The sequence below is a fragment of the Rhinoraja longicauda genome, chromosome 30 (assembly GCF_053455715.1).
Source record: "Rhinoraja longicauda isolate Sanriku21f chromosome 30, sRhiLon1.1, whole genome shotgun sequence".
Classification (NCBI taxonomy): Eukaryota; Metazoa; Chordata; class Chondrichthyes; order Rajiformes; family Arhynchobatidae; genus Rhinoraja; species Rhinoraja longicauda.
Genome location: NC_135982.1, coordinates 11366896 through 11382306, shown reverse-complemented (window position 1 = coordinate 11382306; position 15411 = coordinate 11366896). Strand labels below are relative to the sequence as shown.

The 15411-nt window shown below is 45.0% G+C and overlaps 1 protein-coding gene across 14 annotated transcripts in view; it reads left to right on the top strand.

Moving 5' to 3' along the window:
• LOC144608138 (rap1 GTPase-activating protein 1-like) overlaps nucleotides 1-15411 on the top strand; it is a 396852-nt gene that overhangs the window by 331389 nt on the left and 50052 nt on the right. For all 14 annotated transcript variants that reach the window (XM_078425536.1, XM_078425541.1, XM_078425532.1 and 11 more), the window contains 3 exons: nucleotides 10065-10220; nucleotides 11622-11693; nucleotides 12455-12541. In XM_078425536.1, coding sequence (XP_078281662.1) covers nucleotides 10065-10220; nucleotides 11622-11693; nucleotides 12455-12541 — 315 coding nt within the window. The remainder of the gene's footprint in view (nucleotides 1-10064; nucleotides 10221-11621; nucleotides 11694-12454; nucleotides 12542-15411) is intronic.

Below are 15411 nucleotides of genomic sequence, written 5' to 3'. Positions count from 1 at the left end.
GGTCAAGCAGCATCTGGGGAGGGAAATGAACAGACGATTGAATCAGTATGATGAAACCTCCTGACCTAAAGTGCCGCCTGTCCATTCCCACCCCGGATGCTGCCTGACCCATTGAGTCCCTCCAGCACTTTGTGTTTTGCATTCAGATGGATACTTGGATAGGAGTGGAATAGGGATGTGGGCTTAATGTAGATCAATTCTCTGCCAAATAACTTGACCTCCGTGACATTGTATTGGGGTTATGATTGGAGAAGAAAGTAATGTGTTTTCGAATGTCAAATACTAACATAATGTACAGAGTAAATGGCGGGAATCCTCAGGATGTACAGAGGGAACTTGGAGTGCACGTCCATGGTTCCCTGAAAACGGTGATACAGGTGGATAGGATAGTGAAAAGGCAATGGGCATTCTTACCTTCATAGGCTGAGGCATTGAGCATCAGAGTTGTCATGTAGCAGCTGTACAAAATACTGATTAGGTTCTACTTGCAGCACTGTGTACAGTTCTGGTTGCATCACACAATAGGATGAATGCGGTAGAAATAGGTGGTGTTCAGAAGAGCTTTGCCAGGATGTTGCCCGGAATGGATAACTTTAAATAAAAGGAGATATTGGCTGGGTTATTTCTCAGTAGAACATACAAGACTGAGGAATGATCTTACAGTGGTTTATAAAACTGAGGGACTTGGACAAAGACAAAATGGATAGTCAGTCTTTTTTCCCCAGGGGATTCTAACACAAGGACATAGATTTAAGGTGAGAGGGGAGCAATTTGAAGATCTGAGGGGCGGGTTTTTCACACAGTGGGTATATGGAACAAGAGGAATTTGTGGAGGCAAATATAGTTACAAAAAAGCATTTGAACAGGTACTTGCATAGGAATAGTCAGTAGATCGAAAAGTACTATTTGAACATGGATATGCAGGGAATGGAGGGATATGCATCAGGTATAGACATATGAAAATAGTTTATCTTGGTATTATGTTCAGCATAGACACTGGGCCAAAGGCCCTTTTTCTACGGTGTACTGTTCTGCATTCTATGTTTAATGAAAGTAGAGGGATGTGGGCAGATGGAATTAGCACAATCGGCATGGATGAGATGGGCCGAAGGGCCTGTTCTATAACTTTATGTATTGAGACACCTCACAACACTCCAGTGGCTCCAAGTAACTAATGTCCATGTGACATTCGTACAGTGATAACCTCAGTTACTGCTGCCTGGCTTGTTCCTTGTGACCCAGTGATTCAAGGAATTCTTCACACATAGCAAGTAAATAAATCAATTGACTAAAAATTGTACAGTATATTGCTGAGCTTTCTCTTTCCAAAGCTGTGCAAAGGATTTTTTTTTTTTTTGGACTGAAAGACAATTACTGTATTATAATTTCCTTTTGGTTTCATGAAAGATTCAACCAGGCACTTTCAGGCACGAGTAACCCTTGCAACTCTGATGTAATTTAATGTGGAATATATTCCAATTTCTACTATTCTCAAAAATTCCTCTTCAGTGAGTTCTGATTAACAATGTTGCAGTCTACACTTGATCTGCGCCTAAGAATTATTCCGGTCCACCATTCTTGAAAGCTCCAATTTGTAACTGATGGGTTATCTCTTCTGTGCAAATTGTGGCATTACATTCAAGTCAAGTCAATTTTATTTGTATAGCACATTTAAAAACAATCCACGCTGACCAAAGTGCTGTACATCAGTTCAGGTACTAAAAACGAACATACAATGGCACACAAACATAACAGCACATACATAAACAGTTCACAGCGCCCCCTCAGAGGGCCTCAAACGCTAGGGAGTAGGTTTTGAGCCTGGACTTAAAGGAGTCGATGGAGGGGGCAGTTCTGATGGGGAGAGGGATGCTGTTCCACAGTCTTGGAGCTGCAACCGTAAAAGCGCGGTCAACCCTGAGCTTAAGCCTAGACCGCGGGATAGTCAGTAGCCCCAAGTCGGCCGACCTGAGGGACCTGGAGATAGAGTGGTGGGTTAGAAGATTTTTGATACAAGGGGGGGGGGGGGGGGGGGGCAAGCCCGGTTAGGGTTTGTATGTGAATAGGAGGAGCTTGAAGTTGATTATGTACTGTACTGGGAGCCAGTGGAGAGAGGCCAGAATCGGGGTGATGTGGTCCCTTTTACAGGTACCCGTCAGGAGTCTCGCTGCGGCGTTTTGGACCAATTGCAGGCGGGACAGGGATGATTGGCTGATCCCAGTGTATAGGGAGTTGCAGTAGTCTAGGCGGGAGGAAATGAATGCGTGGATGATTTTTTCAATGTCGTCAAATTGGAGGAATGGTTTGATTTCAATGCAAAGTAATTTTATTTATGGCTCCATTGCCAAGGTTAAAAGTAAATGAGTGTGGACATCACCTCTATGAAGATGCCAATGAACCTCCAGTGAGTGTGTAATTGGTTTTCATTTGAGACCTCGTGTTTAGGTTTATTATTATGGTCAGCTGGTGCGAAGAATAATGAAAAGCTTTGTTTTACATGCTGTCCTATCAAATCCGATAAAACTATACATGGATAAAATCAAGCCAAACCCAAGTATAATAATAGAGCAAAGGAAAAGATCGGGCATCAGGTAGTTCTCTGCATTGCAGAGCAACACTTCCGGAGTCAAAATCGAATATCCGCAAAGGGATAGAGGTGAATTGGCCTCCTCCAGTGCCATAGTGAGGCCCACCGGAAATTGGAGGAACAGCACCTCATATTTCGCCTGGGCAGCTTGCAACCCAGTGGTATGAACATCGACTTCTCCAACTTTAGATAGTTCCTCTGTCCCTCTCTTCCCCTCCCCCTTCCCAGATCTCCCTCTATCTTCCTGTCTCCACCTATATCCTTCCTTTGTCCCGCCCCCCTGATATCAGTCTGAAGAAGGGTCTTGACCTGAAACGTCACCCATTCCTTCTCTCCTGAGATGCTGCCTGACCTGCTGAGTTACTCCAGCATTTTGTGAATAAATACCTTCGATTTGTACCAGCATCTGCAGTTATTTCCTTACACGAGGTGAATTGGACGGTCCTCTAGCTTATGGAAGAAGCCTTCAGAACCTTGATAACAGAGGGAAAGAAGCAGTCCCTGAGTCTTAAAGTGCAATTCAAGTTTCTTACTGCTTCTGCCCAACAGGATCCCTGGGATGGCGGGACGGTCATATGAGGAAAGATTGAAAAGACTAGGCTTGTATTCACTGGTGTTTAGAAGGATGAGAGGGGATCTTATAGAGTCATATAAAATTATAAAAGGACTGAACCAGCTCGATGCAGGAAAAATGGTCCCAATGTTGGGGGAGTCCAGAACCAGGGGCCACAGTCTTAGAATAAAGGGGAGGCCATTTAAAACTGAGGTGAGAAGGAACTTTTTCACCCAGAGAGTTGTGAATTTGTGGAATTTTTTGCCGCAAAGGGCAGTGGAGGCCAAATCACTGGATGAATTTAAAGGAGAGTTAGATAGAGCTCTGGGGGCTTGTGGAATCAAGGGATATCTGAAGAGGTTGGGCACAGGTTACTGATTGTGGATGATCAGCCATGATCACAATGAATGGCGGTGCTGGCTCGAAGGGCCGAATGGCCTCCTCTTGCACCTATTTTCTATGTTTCTATGCAAGGAATGACCGGGGTGGGACAAGTCTTTGATTATGTTGCCTACCTTTCCAGGGCAGGGTGGTGTAGATGGAGTCAATGGTGGGGAGACTGGTCTGTGTGATCAGGTTCCTGTTGAAGGGGTTCCCAACATCAGAACCAACATTTAGAGGGTATTAGCTGTAAGGAGAGATTTGACAAACTCGGACAGATTTCTCTGGAGCATAAGAGGCTGAAGGGAGACCTGATAGAAGTATATAAAATTGTGAGAGGCACAGATAGCATGGCCAGTCAGAGCCTTTATCCCGGGGTGGAAATGTCAAATACTAAAGGGCAGAGCTTTAAGATGAGAGGGGCAACATTTAAAGGAGATGTGCTTGGCAAGTTTCTTTTATACAGAGAATGGTGGGTGCCTGGAACATATGGCCATGGGTGGTAGTGGAAGTACATTTAAAAAAGTGGTGTTTAAGAGGCTTTTAGGTCGACACATGGATAGAATGTTGAATAATATAGCCACTGGCCTGCCATGTCTGTGTAGAGCATGATGCCAAGATATGGAGGGATATAGATCACGTGCAGGCAGAGGAGATCATTTATCTAGGCATCGTGTTCGGCATGGACATCGTGGTCCAAAGGACCTGTTCCAGTGCTGTCCTGTTTTATGTTCTAACAGTTTTTTTCTGTAAGGAGCAGGAGTAGGCCGTGTCATGACGGCACAGGGGAACGGTTGATAAAGCTGCTGACTCACAGCTCCAGCAATCTGGGTTCAATCCTGACCTCGGGCGCTGTCGTTGTTAGCTTTGTACATTCTTCCTGTGACCATGTGGGTAGCCCAATTTTCTCCCACGTCTCAAAGACGTTCGAGTTGATGGGTGAGTTGCCTCTGCCAATTGCCCCTTCAGTGGTAGGGTCTGGGTGGCTGATGGGAATGTGGGGAGAATGGATAACAAGGAAAATTAGTGAGGACTCTGATTGCTCTTCGAGCTGGCATAGACTCAAGGGGCCAAATGACCTCCTGTGCCATAAGAAAATATAGAACCACGTCTCCTTAACCCTGTTTTGTCGTTCAATAAGGATTGGTTTGTCCTTGATCTCTGCTCCCTGCCTTGTCCGTCTCACACTGGAACCTGCAGTACACAAAAGCTGGCACACAGACTCCCCATGCTCTCTCATTCCCCGGCTGTCATTCCAGAAAGCTGGAAGCCAAGCGTGATCCAGGAAGTGGTAAGGTCTGAAAATATCTTCTGAAAGTTTAGCTTGTGGCAAAAAACATTTTATCATTGTTTGGGCATTTTTCCGTTCTAACTCGATGAGTGTGTTTTGTAATACGTGTCGCCTGCAGTCAAGTGGAAGCAGATTCGTTGAAGATTTCAAAAGTGTGTCAGGGGTTTTTTTTTTAACATGAAAAGCAAGGTGAGGTGAGCATTGGAGAGGACAGGCACTAATTATTTCAAAGAATCTTCAAAGATACACAGGGGCCAAAGGCAAATTCTGTGCTGTCTGACTGCAGGACATGTTCCTACACGATATGGAAGCTGCCACAGTAATCCTGGTCCTGTACAAACAGGAATAAGTGTGGCTTTGACCCGACAGTTTAGTTTAATTTACTTTAGTTTAGTTTATTATTGTCACGTATACCGAAGTGCAGTGAAAAAACCTTTGTTGTGCGCTATCCAGTCAGCAAAAGGACTATACATGATAACAATCATGATTACAACCCACGATTACAACCCACAATTAAAACCCACAGTTACGGTGGCGCAGCGGTAGAGTTGCTGCCTTACCATGCCAGAGACCGGGGTTCGATCCTGACCACGGTGCTGTCTGTACGGAGTTTGTACGCTCTCCCCGTGTCCTGCGTGCATTTTCTCCGAGATCTTCCCACACTCCAAAGATGTATAGGTTTGTAGGTTAATTGGCTTGGTATAAATGTAAATTGTCCCTAGTGTGTGTAGGATAGTGTTACTGTGTGGGGATCACTGGTTGGTGCAGACACGGTGGGCCGAAGGGCCTTTTTCTGCGCTGTGTCTCTGAACTAAAGTAAACTAAAATTACATCCCAATGGGTTCTTGGTTTAACAATCCAGGAAGGCCCAGTACCATCACAGTATTAATCTGAAAATACCTTAAATTCCAGTGTACAGCACAGGAACAAGCCCTTTGGCCAACAATATCCTTGCCAAACATGATGCCAAATTAAAAAATCTCCTCTACAATATCACCCCTCAACCTCCTGCGCTCTAAGTAATAAAATTCTAGCCTGCCCAAATGCTCCCTGTGGCTCAGATCCTCTAATCCTGGCAACATGCTTGTAAAGCCCCTGTCCCAGTTAGACGATTTTTTAGGCAACCTCAGGCGTCTAGGCTGTCGCCACACGGTCGCTGGAGTATCGCCTGTACGGTCGTGAGTCGTCTCCAAAGAGTCGTAGCGTTTTTCAGGTCGCCGCTGGATTTTGAGATGTTTAAAAAATTTCGCCGACTGTTGGTTTGACGCCAATGATCGTAGCTTGACGTTTCCTGACGTAGGAGCTGTCGTACGCTGTCGCCAGGTGACGTAGGTTGTCGCCGGTGCTGACTTCGGTGAATTCCTTTGGCGACTACCTACGTCAACCGGCGACAGGTACCGGAGGCGAAAATGACGTGAATTGTCTTCAGTTGTTGCCGACAGGGTCGTAGCTTGTCGCGGGTAGACGTAGGTTGACTTCAGTTGTCGTTGGTTGTCGCCAGTGTGGTCGTAGGTTGTCAGAGGTGCGGTCGTAGGTGGACGTCCTAAGTCGCGACGATTGGGTCGCCGGTTGTCGGTTGCTTACCGTAGCTTGACGTTGACTAGGTGGTAGGTTGTTGTAGCTTGTCGTAGACACTGTCATAGGGGGGGTCTGGTCCCTGGTTTTTCGGTGACCTGCTACGACTATGACAGTCGTCGGCAGTCGTCTAAAAAATCGCCTAAGTGGGACAGGTCCTTAAATCTTCTCTGCACTCTTTCCAACCTAATGGCATCTTTAATGGCAGGGTGACTAAAACTGAACATGAGAGTGATGGAACTTTAGTTACATTGATCTTGTACACCTCTCTTCCACCATTCCAGACGTATAAATGGATTAGCAAACTGAAGGGGTTTATAGTACTAAAGTGGCTCTATTTTCTTTTAAAAGGAGCTTTGTTACAAATGGTAATGTAACTACTCACATAGAATATAGAAGAGAACAGCTCAGGACAGGCCCTCTGCCCATAACATTATGCCAAGTTAAACTAACCTCCTCTGGCTATGTGGGATCCATATCCCTCCATTTTTTGCATATCCATGAACCTATCTAAAGTGTAGGAAAGAACTGCAGACGCTTGTTTAAACTGAAGATAGACACAAAAAGCTGGAGTAACTCAGCAGGACAAGCTGGAGAGAAGAAATGGGTGTCTGAAGAAGGGTCTCGACCCCAAAACCATTCCTTCTCTCCAGAGATGCTGAGTTACTCCAGCTTTTTGTGTCTATCTACCTATCTAAAGTGCCTATCTAAAAGATTCAAGATTCAAGATTCAAGATAGCTTTATTTGTCATCCAACACTGGACGAAATTCAGTCACCCACAGTCCAACAACAAAAGCATTAAACAAGCATTAAAACCACACAACCCCAAAAAACCCCCAAAACACAGTCCAACAATAAAAGCATTAAATAGGCATTCAAATTACACAACCCCAAAACCCCCAAAACACAGTCCAACAATAAAAGCATCAAATAGGCACTCAAATTACCCAACCCCAAAAACACACAAAAAAGAAACATCCATCAAAGAAACATCCATCACAGTGAGTCTCCTCCAGTCCTCTCCTCACTGTGATGGAAGGCAACAATGTCTTTCCCTTCTCCTGCTGTCCTCGCCCGCAGTCAGGTTGTTGTGGTTGCAGGCCGCACCGGACGGTCCACAGCGGGCCAAGCCCAAGGCGCGTCGCGTCGCAGCTGCTCCCGCAGCCTCCGAAGACGGCCGGCTCCGCTGATGATAAGTCCGATCTGGGGCGGGCGAACACGCTGCTGCTGCCGCTGTTGTTGCACGTCGGGGCGGTCGTGGCTCCCGACATTGAAACCCCCGCCCAGCAGAGAAATATCCCGCGGCCTATCTTAGGCCGCGCCGGACGGTGAAATGTCTCTTAAACTGAAGATAGACACAAAAAGCTGGAGTAACTCAGCAGGACAAGCTGGAGAGAAGAAATGGGTGTCTGAAGAAGTGTCTGAAAAGCCTCTTAAACAGCACTATCATACCTGCTTCCACCACCAATGTCACCAGTATTGGCACTGGTTGGCCTTGTACATGTATTGCTATTATCTGGCATCTTATTGCTTTCATCATCCAGCAAATTAAGGAAGAATGAGATGTGATCCGAATGAACTCTGTAGTGCGTGAGAGATTAACACAGTAGATGGCAAGTTCCCTGAAGCTGGAAAGTGTAGGAACAAGGGCAGAGAGTCAGGATTCAAAACTCTGAGGGGGGGAGAGATTTCTTGGGGACATGAGAGACTGCAGATGCTGGAATTTAGTTTTGTTTAGTTGAGAGATACAGCACAGAAACAGGTCGTTCCGCATCGACCAGTGATCCAGGCACATTAACACTACCCTACACACACACACACTGGGGACAAGATTACAGACCTGTACGTCTTTGGAGTGTGGGAGGAAAGCGAAGATCTCGGAGAAAGCCCATGCAGGTCACAGGGAGAACGTACAAACTCTGCACAGACAGCACCCTTAGTCAGGATGGAATCCGGGTCTCTGGCGCTGTAAGGCAGCAACTCTAACGCTGCGCCACTGTGCCACCCTTGAGTAAAAAAAAACACTGTTGGAGGAACTCTTATGCTAAAGCCAAACTGTTTAAGGAACTCAATCTGAAGAAGAGTCCTGACCCGAAAAGTCACGGGTTGTATCCCTCCACAGATACTGCCTCACCCACTGAGTTTCTCCAGCATTTTGTTATTTGTTTCTTCTCTTGGGCTCGGTTATTGAGAACATTTAACGCTGCAGTGATAGATTTATGGACAGCTGGGGAATCAGTCAGGCAGGCGTACACATGGGGCACAAGATCCCAGAGACCTTTGGAGTATCGCGTACAATTCTGGTCTCCCCATTACAGGGAGAATGGGGAGGCTTTGGAAAGGGCGCAGAGGAGGTTTACCAAAATGATGCTTGGATTAGGGGATATTAACTACAGGGAGAGGGACAGACTTAGACTGTTTTCTCCGGAATGCCAGAGGTTGAGGGGAGACCTGACAGAAGTATATGAAATGATGAGAGACGTAGATAGCAGCGGCAATCGGAACTTTGTTCCCCAGGATGGAAAAATCATATACTAGAGGGCATAGCTTTCAGGTGAGAGAGGCAAACTTTAAAAGAGATGTGAGGGGTAAGTTTTCTCCACAGAGGGTGGTGGGTGCCTGGAACATGCTGCCAGGAGTGGTGGTGGAGGCAGATACCATAGTAACATTTAAGAGACTTTTGAATGGGCATATGGGTATGCAGGGAATGGATATAGGTTATTATCAGGGAGATAAGATTTTGTCTTGGCATCTTGTTTGGCATAGACAGTGTGGACCGAAGGGCCTGTTCCAGCGCTGTACTGTGTTTAGTTTAGTTTAGTTTATTGACACATGTACCGATGTAGTGAAAAGCTTTTGTTGCGTGCTAACCAGTCAGCGGAAAGACAACAACAATACAACAATATATCTTTATTGTCATTGTACAGGGGTACAACGAGATTGGGAATGTGCCTCCCAAACGATGCAATAAAATAATTAGCTAGTCAGTATTAATTTAAACAACCCAATGACACAAATTAGAACAGTTTTTAAAACAGAATAAAGTGCAAGTAGATCTGTGCCTGATCACTGTTCACTCAGCAGGACCGGTTCATAGCAGCTATGGCCCTGGGGATGAAGCTGTTCCTGAGTCTGGAGGTGCGGGCGTAGAAGGCCTTGTATCGTCTGCCCGATGGTCGAAGTTCGAACAGACTGTTGCAGGGGTGTGAAGAGTCTTTGCGGATGCTGGTGGCTTTTCTGAGGCAATCGAGTTATCCACAGTGTACAGATACATGATAAGGAGAATACCATTTAATGCAAGATTAAGTCCAGTAAAGTCTGATTAAAGATAGTCTGAGGGTCTCCAATGAGGTAGATAGTAGTAGGAAAGAACTGCAGATGCTGCTTTAAATCGAAGGTAGACACAAAATGCTGGAGTAACTCAGCGGGACAGTCTGAAGAAGGGTCTCGACTCGAAACATCACCCATTCCTTCTCTCCTGAGATGCTGCCTGCCCCACTGAGTTACTCCAGCATTTTGTGTCTACCTTCGGGGTAGATTGTAGCTCAGGATTGTTCTCTAGTTGTTGATAGAATGGCTCGGTTGCCTGATAACAGCTGTTCTGTGTTCTTTGACTGCACTCATAAGCTGTTGATTCACTGGTGTATTGATTTTAATGCCTTGTTTCTTTGTTTAGCTTCAAAGGAAGCGGCACATAGGGAATGATATAGTGGCCATCATCTTCCAGGATGAAAACACCCCATTTGTACCGGACATGATAGCGTCCAACTTTCTGCATGCCTACGTTGTAGTGCAGGCCCAGAACCCCTGCAGTGACAACACACTGTACAAGGTAATCGCGATCTCGAGTTGTGCTCTCTGTTTATTCCTGATGGCCAGACAAAGGAATTACTATTTGGTTGTGGGACCACGGTGGTTAGCTTGCTGCTCCTGTACCCAGAGGCCTCGGAGCGTTGACGTTTAGGCAATACGTTCAAATTCCTCCATGGCATCCAGGGAAATTAAATACAAGTAATTAAATTAATTTTTAATGAAAACCTGTCATCAGAAATGGCACCAGATTGTTGTAGGAACCCATCTGGTTTTACTACTGTGCTTCAGGGAAGGAAATCTGCCATCCTTACCCAGTCTGGCCTCCTCGTCACTCCAGACCCACCAGTGTGGTTGACTCATTCACTACTCTGTGAAGTGGTATTGGCTTATTATTGTCACACTTGCTGAGATACATTGCAGTACAGTAGACTGGTTGCATCACGGCCTGGTGCGGCAATTTGAACGCCCAGGAGCGGAAAACACTGCAAGAAGTTGTGAACGTTGTCCAGTCCATCACCGGCTCTGCCCTCCCCACCATCGAAGGGATTTATCGGAGTCGCTGCCTCAGAAAGGCAGCCAGCATCATCAGAGACCCACACCATCCTGGCCACACATTCATTTCACCCCTGCCATCGGGAAGAAGGTACACGAGCCTGAAAACTATAACGTCCAGGTTCAGGAACAGCTTGTTCCTTACAGCCATCAGGCTATTAAACACTACAACCTCAAATAAGCTCTGAAGGACAATAGACTTATTATTACTATTATTATTGCTATATTATTGTTTGTTTTTTGAGTATATATACACACTGAACTTTTTTTCTCTCTCGTTTATCATATTGTTTACAGTGTACTATGTTTACATTTTCTGTTGTGCTGCAGCAAGTAAGAATTTCATTTGTTCTATCTGGGACATATGACAATAAAACCCTCTTGACTCTTGATGTTGAAAAGTGTTTGCTATCCAATCAAATCAAGTGATACTCTGCATGAGGACAATCAAGCCACACACAAGTACAACAGGTAGTGCAGGGAGAAAAATACCAGAGTGTAGAATATAGTGTTAGAGTGTTGCAGTAACAGAAAAAAGTTCAATATTCGCCACGAGGTAGGTTGGAAGATCGGGACTACACCCTCGCTTATGAGAGGATCTTTCAGTAGTAGGTAACAGCAGGGAAGAAGCTGATGCTGGGTCTGATGGTATGTGCATTCAAGCTTTTGTATATTCTGGGAGAGGGGGGAAATGGGAATGACCGGGGTGTAAAAGGCCACTCAGTTCAGTGGCAATTATGGATGGCTCAGAACTCAGCCGCCAAACATTTATTAAAGCACATAAGGATCTGTCTACAGCATGCACCTTCTGCAAAATCATCCAAATGCCAGCACTTACCTTGCCCCTCCCCTCTCTCTTGTTTGCCAGGTCTCGGTCACTGCGAGAGATGACGTGCCATTCTTTGGCCCGACACTTCCTGACCCAGCCATCTTTAAGAAGGTAATTTGTATCTGCAGATTGACTACATTGATCTTGACGTTGTTCAGTGCACCAAATTGTTGGAACACCTAAAAAAAGACACAAAGTGCTGGAGTAACTTAGCGGGTCAAGCAACATCTCTGGAGAACGTGGATATGTGACGTTTCAGGTCATCCAAGACCGCAAGAAATTGCAGCGAATTGTGGACGCAGCGCAGACCATCACACAAACCAACCTCCCTTCCATTGACTCCATTTACTCCTCACGCTCCTTTGGTATATGTGACAATAAACGAAACTAAACTCTAACTCAAACCTTGAGCGACGAAGACAAGTGTGCCAAACACCTTCATCAGCGCTGGAACTATGTACCTCTCACCTAGGTCCCTCTGTTCTCCAACACTCCTCAGAGCCCTATCACTTACTGTGTAAGTCTTGCCCTGGTTTGACCTTCCAAAGTCAACCCCCCATCCCCTTTTTTATCTGAATTAAACTCCATTTGCCATTCCTGGACCTACTTCTCCAGTTGATTAAGATCCCATTGTAATCTTAGATAACTTCACTCTTCCGCCAAATTTAGTGTCGGCTGCGAACTATCTAACCAGTCCACCAACATTCTCATCCAAAACGTTCATATAAATAAATAAGTCATTATCTTAAGTTTTGAAAAAGTGTGAAACTAGGGGGGAGTGGGGTTTGCGTAACAAACGTGTCCGTTTTTCCTTCAGTGTCTTTTGAATTTCAGCTGTGCCAATGTATATTCTTTCCATTTTATTTTGCCAGGGTCCTGAATTTCACGAGTTCCTACTCACAAAGCTCATTAATGCAGAATATGCTTGCTACAAGGCTGAAAAGTTTGCTAAGTTAGAGGTAAGATATGAATTTTTCATAAACCTTTGGGCACAACGTGTCTCAGTCATCTGAAGAGTTATGTTGCCAAAAAGAAGTGCGTCAAACTTAATCAAGATTTAAATATTCATGAACGGTAAAAGATAAATCACCTGCCTTTCTGTAATGGTACAGTATGCCATGGTATTTTTAAAAAGGCAAGATTGTATATGCGCTTGCAAACAAATGACAGGCGGGTTCTGGAGTACGAGCAGGAAGTGGATAGATCTTTCAAACAGATAGCATAGTCACAATGGAACAAATGGCCTGAGGGGAAAAAACGTCAGGACAGAAATGTTCTGAAATGGGCGGCACGGTGGCGCAGCAGTAGAGCTACTGCCTTACAGCACCAGAGACCCGGATTCTATCCTGACTACTGGTGCTTGTCTGTACGGAGTACATACATTCTCTCTGAGATCTTTGGTTTCCGCGTTGTATCTCTAAACTAAATTAAATGTTTGCGATGGCTCAAAGGCGATAGAGGGAGTGCAAAGATCAAGAAGGTTTTATCAATAAAGCTAATGTTACACGAAGCAAATACATCTCACCCACTCTGGAGATAAAAACCAAACCTGGATTAAACATGCCAACACAAAGGCCCAAGTGTGAAGTGTGTTTTGTGAGGATGTGAATTAGACTGAAATAAAATATGATCTAAATCTGGCCTGCTGTAAGATTCCTTGGTGCTGGTTGAGAGGATAAGATTGTAAAAGATTTAATTCACAGTGATGTGAGAAATTCTTTGTGCTGTTTCCTGACACAATCTCTGGGAAGTCTTTCTTCTTGGGTTCTGAAGGCAAATGTATTATTTTTCAACAACCCTGTTGTCAGTATGGTCTCTGGATCAATTAGCCTTGATGCGGAAACCTAACCTGAAATAAATAATCATGCTGAGGTTTAGTTTAGAGAGATACAGCATGGAAACAAACTCTTCAGCCCATGCTGGCCATCGATCACCAATGCACACTAGTTCGATGTTATCCCACTTTCCCATCCACTCTCAACACACTACGGGACCATTTACAGAGGCCAATTCACCTACAAATCTGGACATCTCTGGGGCGCGGGAGGAAACCGGAGCACCCGGAGGAAACCAACATGGTCACAAGGAGAATGTGCAAGTTCCACACAGACAGCAATCGAGGACCCGAGGTCATAGAAACATAGAAACATAGAAAATAGGCGCAGGAGTAGGCCATTTGGCCAGCACCGCCATTCAATATGATCATCCAGTTCAGTAACCTGTACCTGCCTTCTCTCCATACCCCCTGATCCCTTTAGCCACAAGGGCCACATCTAACTCCCTCTTAAATATAGCCAATGAACTGGCCTCAACTACTTTCTGTGGCAGAGAATTCCACAGACTCGTCACTCTCTGTGTGAAGAAATGTTTTCTCATCTCGGTCCTAAAAGACTTCCCCCTTATCCTTAAGCTATGACCCCTAGTTCTGGACTTCCCCAACATCGGGAACAATCTTCCCGCATCTAGCCTCTCCAACCCCTTAAGAATTTTATATGTTTCTATAAGATCCCCCCTCAGTTTTCTAAATTCCAGCGAGTATAAGCCTAATCTATCCAGTCTTTCTTCATATGAAAGTCCTGCCATCCCAGGGATCAATCTGGTGAACCTTCTCTGTACTCCCTCTAAGGCTAGAATGTCTTTCCTCAGATTAGGAGACCAAAACTGTACACAATACTCCAGGTGCGGTCTCACCAAGGCCCTGTACAACTGCAGCAGAACCTCCCTGCTCCTATACTCAAATCCTCTTGCTATGAATGCTAACATACCATTCGCTTTCTCGAAGCCGGGTCTCTGGTGCTGTGAGGCAGCAGCTCTACCACCTGTGCCACTGTTGCATCCTCTCAAGGGCGAACCACACAAAATGAGAATTACCAATGGCTACATGTGGTCGAGCTGTTGCCTTGCAGCACCAGAGACCCAGGTTCAATCTTGACCTTGGGAGCTGTCAGTGGAGTTTGCATATTCTCCCTGTGACTGCGTAGGTTTCTTCCGGGTCCTCCGGTTTCCTCCCACATCCCAAAGGCATGTGAGTTGGTAGGGTAATTACCTGTGAATTTCTTCCAGTGTATTGGAATATCATCATATCATATCATATATCTACAGCCGGAAACAGGCCTTTTCGGCCCTCCAAGTCCGTGCCGCCCAGTGATCCCCGCACATTAACACTATCCTACACCCACTAGGGACAATTTTTACATTTACCCAGCCAATTAACCTACATACCTGTACGTCTGATTGGAAAGAATGGCAATGTAGGGAGAATAAAAAATGAGATAGGTTGGCAACCCTTAGTGGGCTGAAGGGCCTGTTTCTGTGCTGTATCTCTCTGTGACTTAATAAATAACTGTCCCCGATCGACCTGTTACAGTTTCTAGATTTGGGATATCATTGGTTTCAATGCTTTGCCATCATTGTTTGCTTCAATAAAAATATACTTTAGCTTAATCAAAACACAGGGTTTAATATATTTCCTATAATATTAGAGGCTAGTACCATGAGACTGAATACTGAAGGATGTAAGTTTATGCTGATGACATAATTTTTGTTATTTATTCACAAAATGCTGGAGTAACTCAGCAGGTCAGACAGCATCTCAGGAGAGAAGGAATGGGCGACATTTCGGGTTGAGACCCTTCTTCAGTCTGAAGAAGGGTCTCGACCCGAAACGTCGCCCATTCCTTCTCTCCTGAGATGCTGCCTGACCTGCTGAGTTACTCCAACATTTTGTGAATAAATACCTTCGATTTGTCCAGCATCTGCAGTTATTTTCTTATACATAATTTTTGTTACATTGCCTTTAACATTGACAATAGATTTATCATTTTTGATG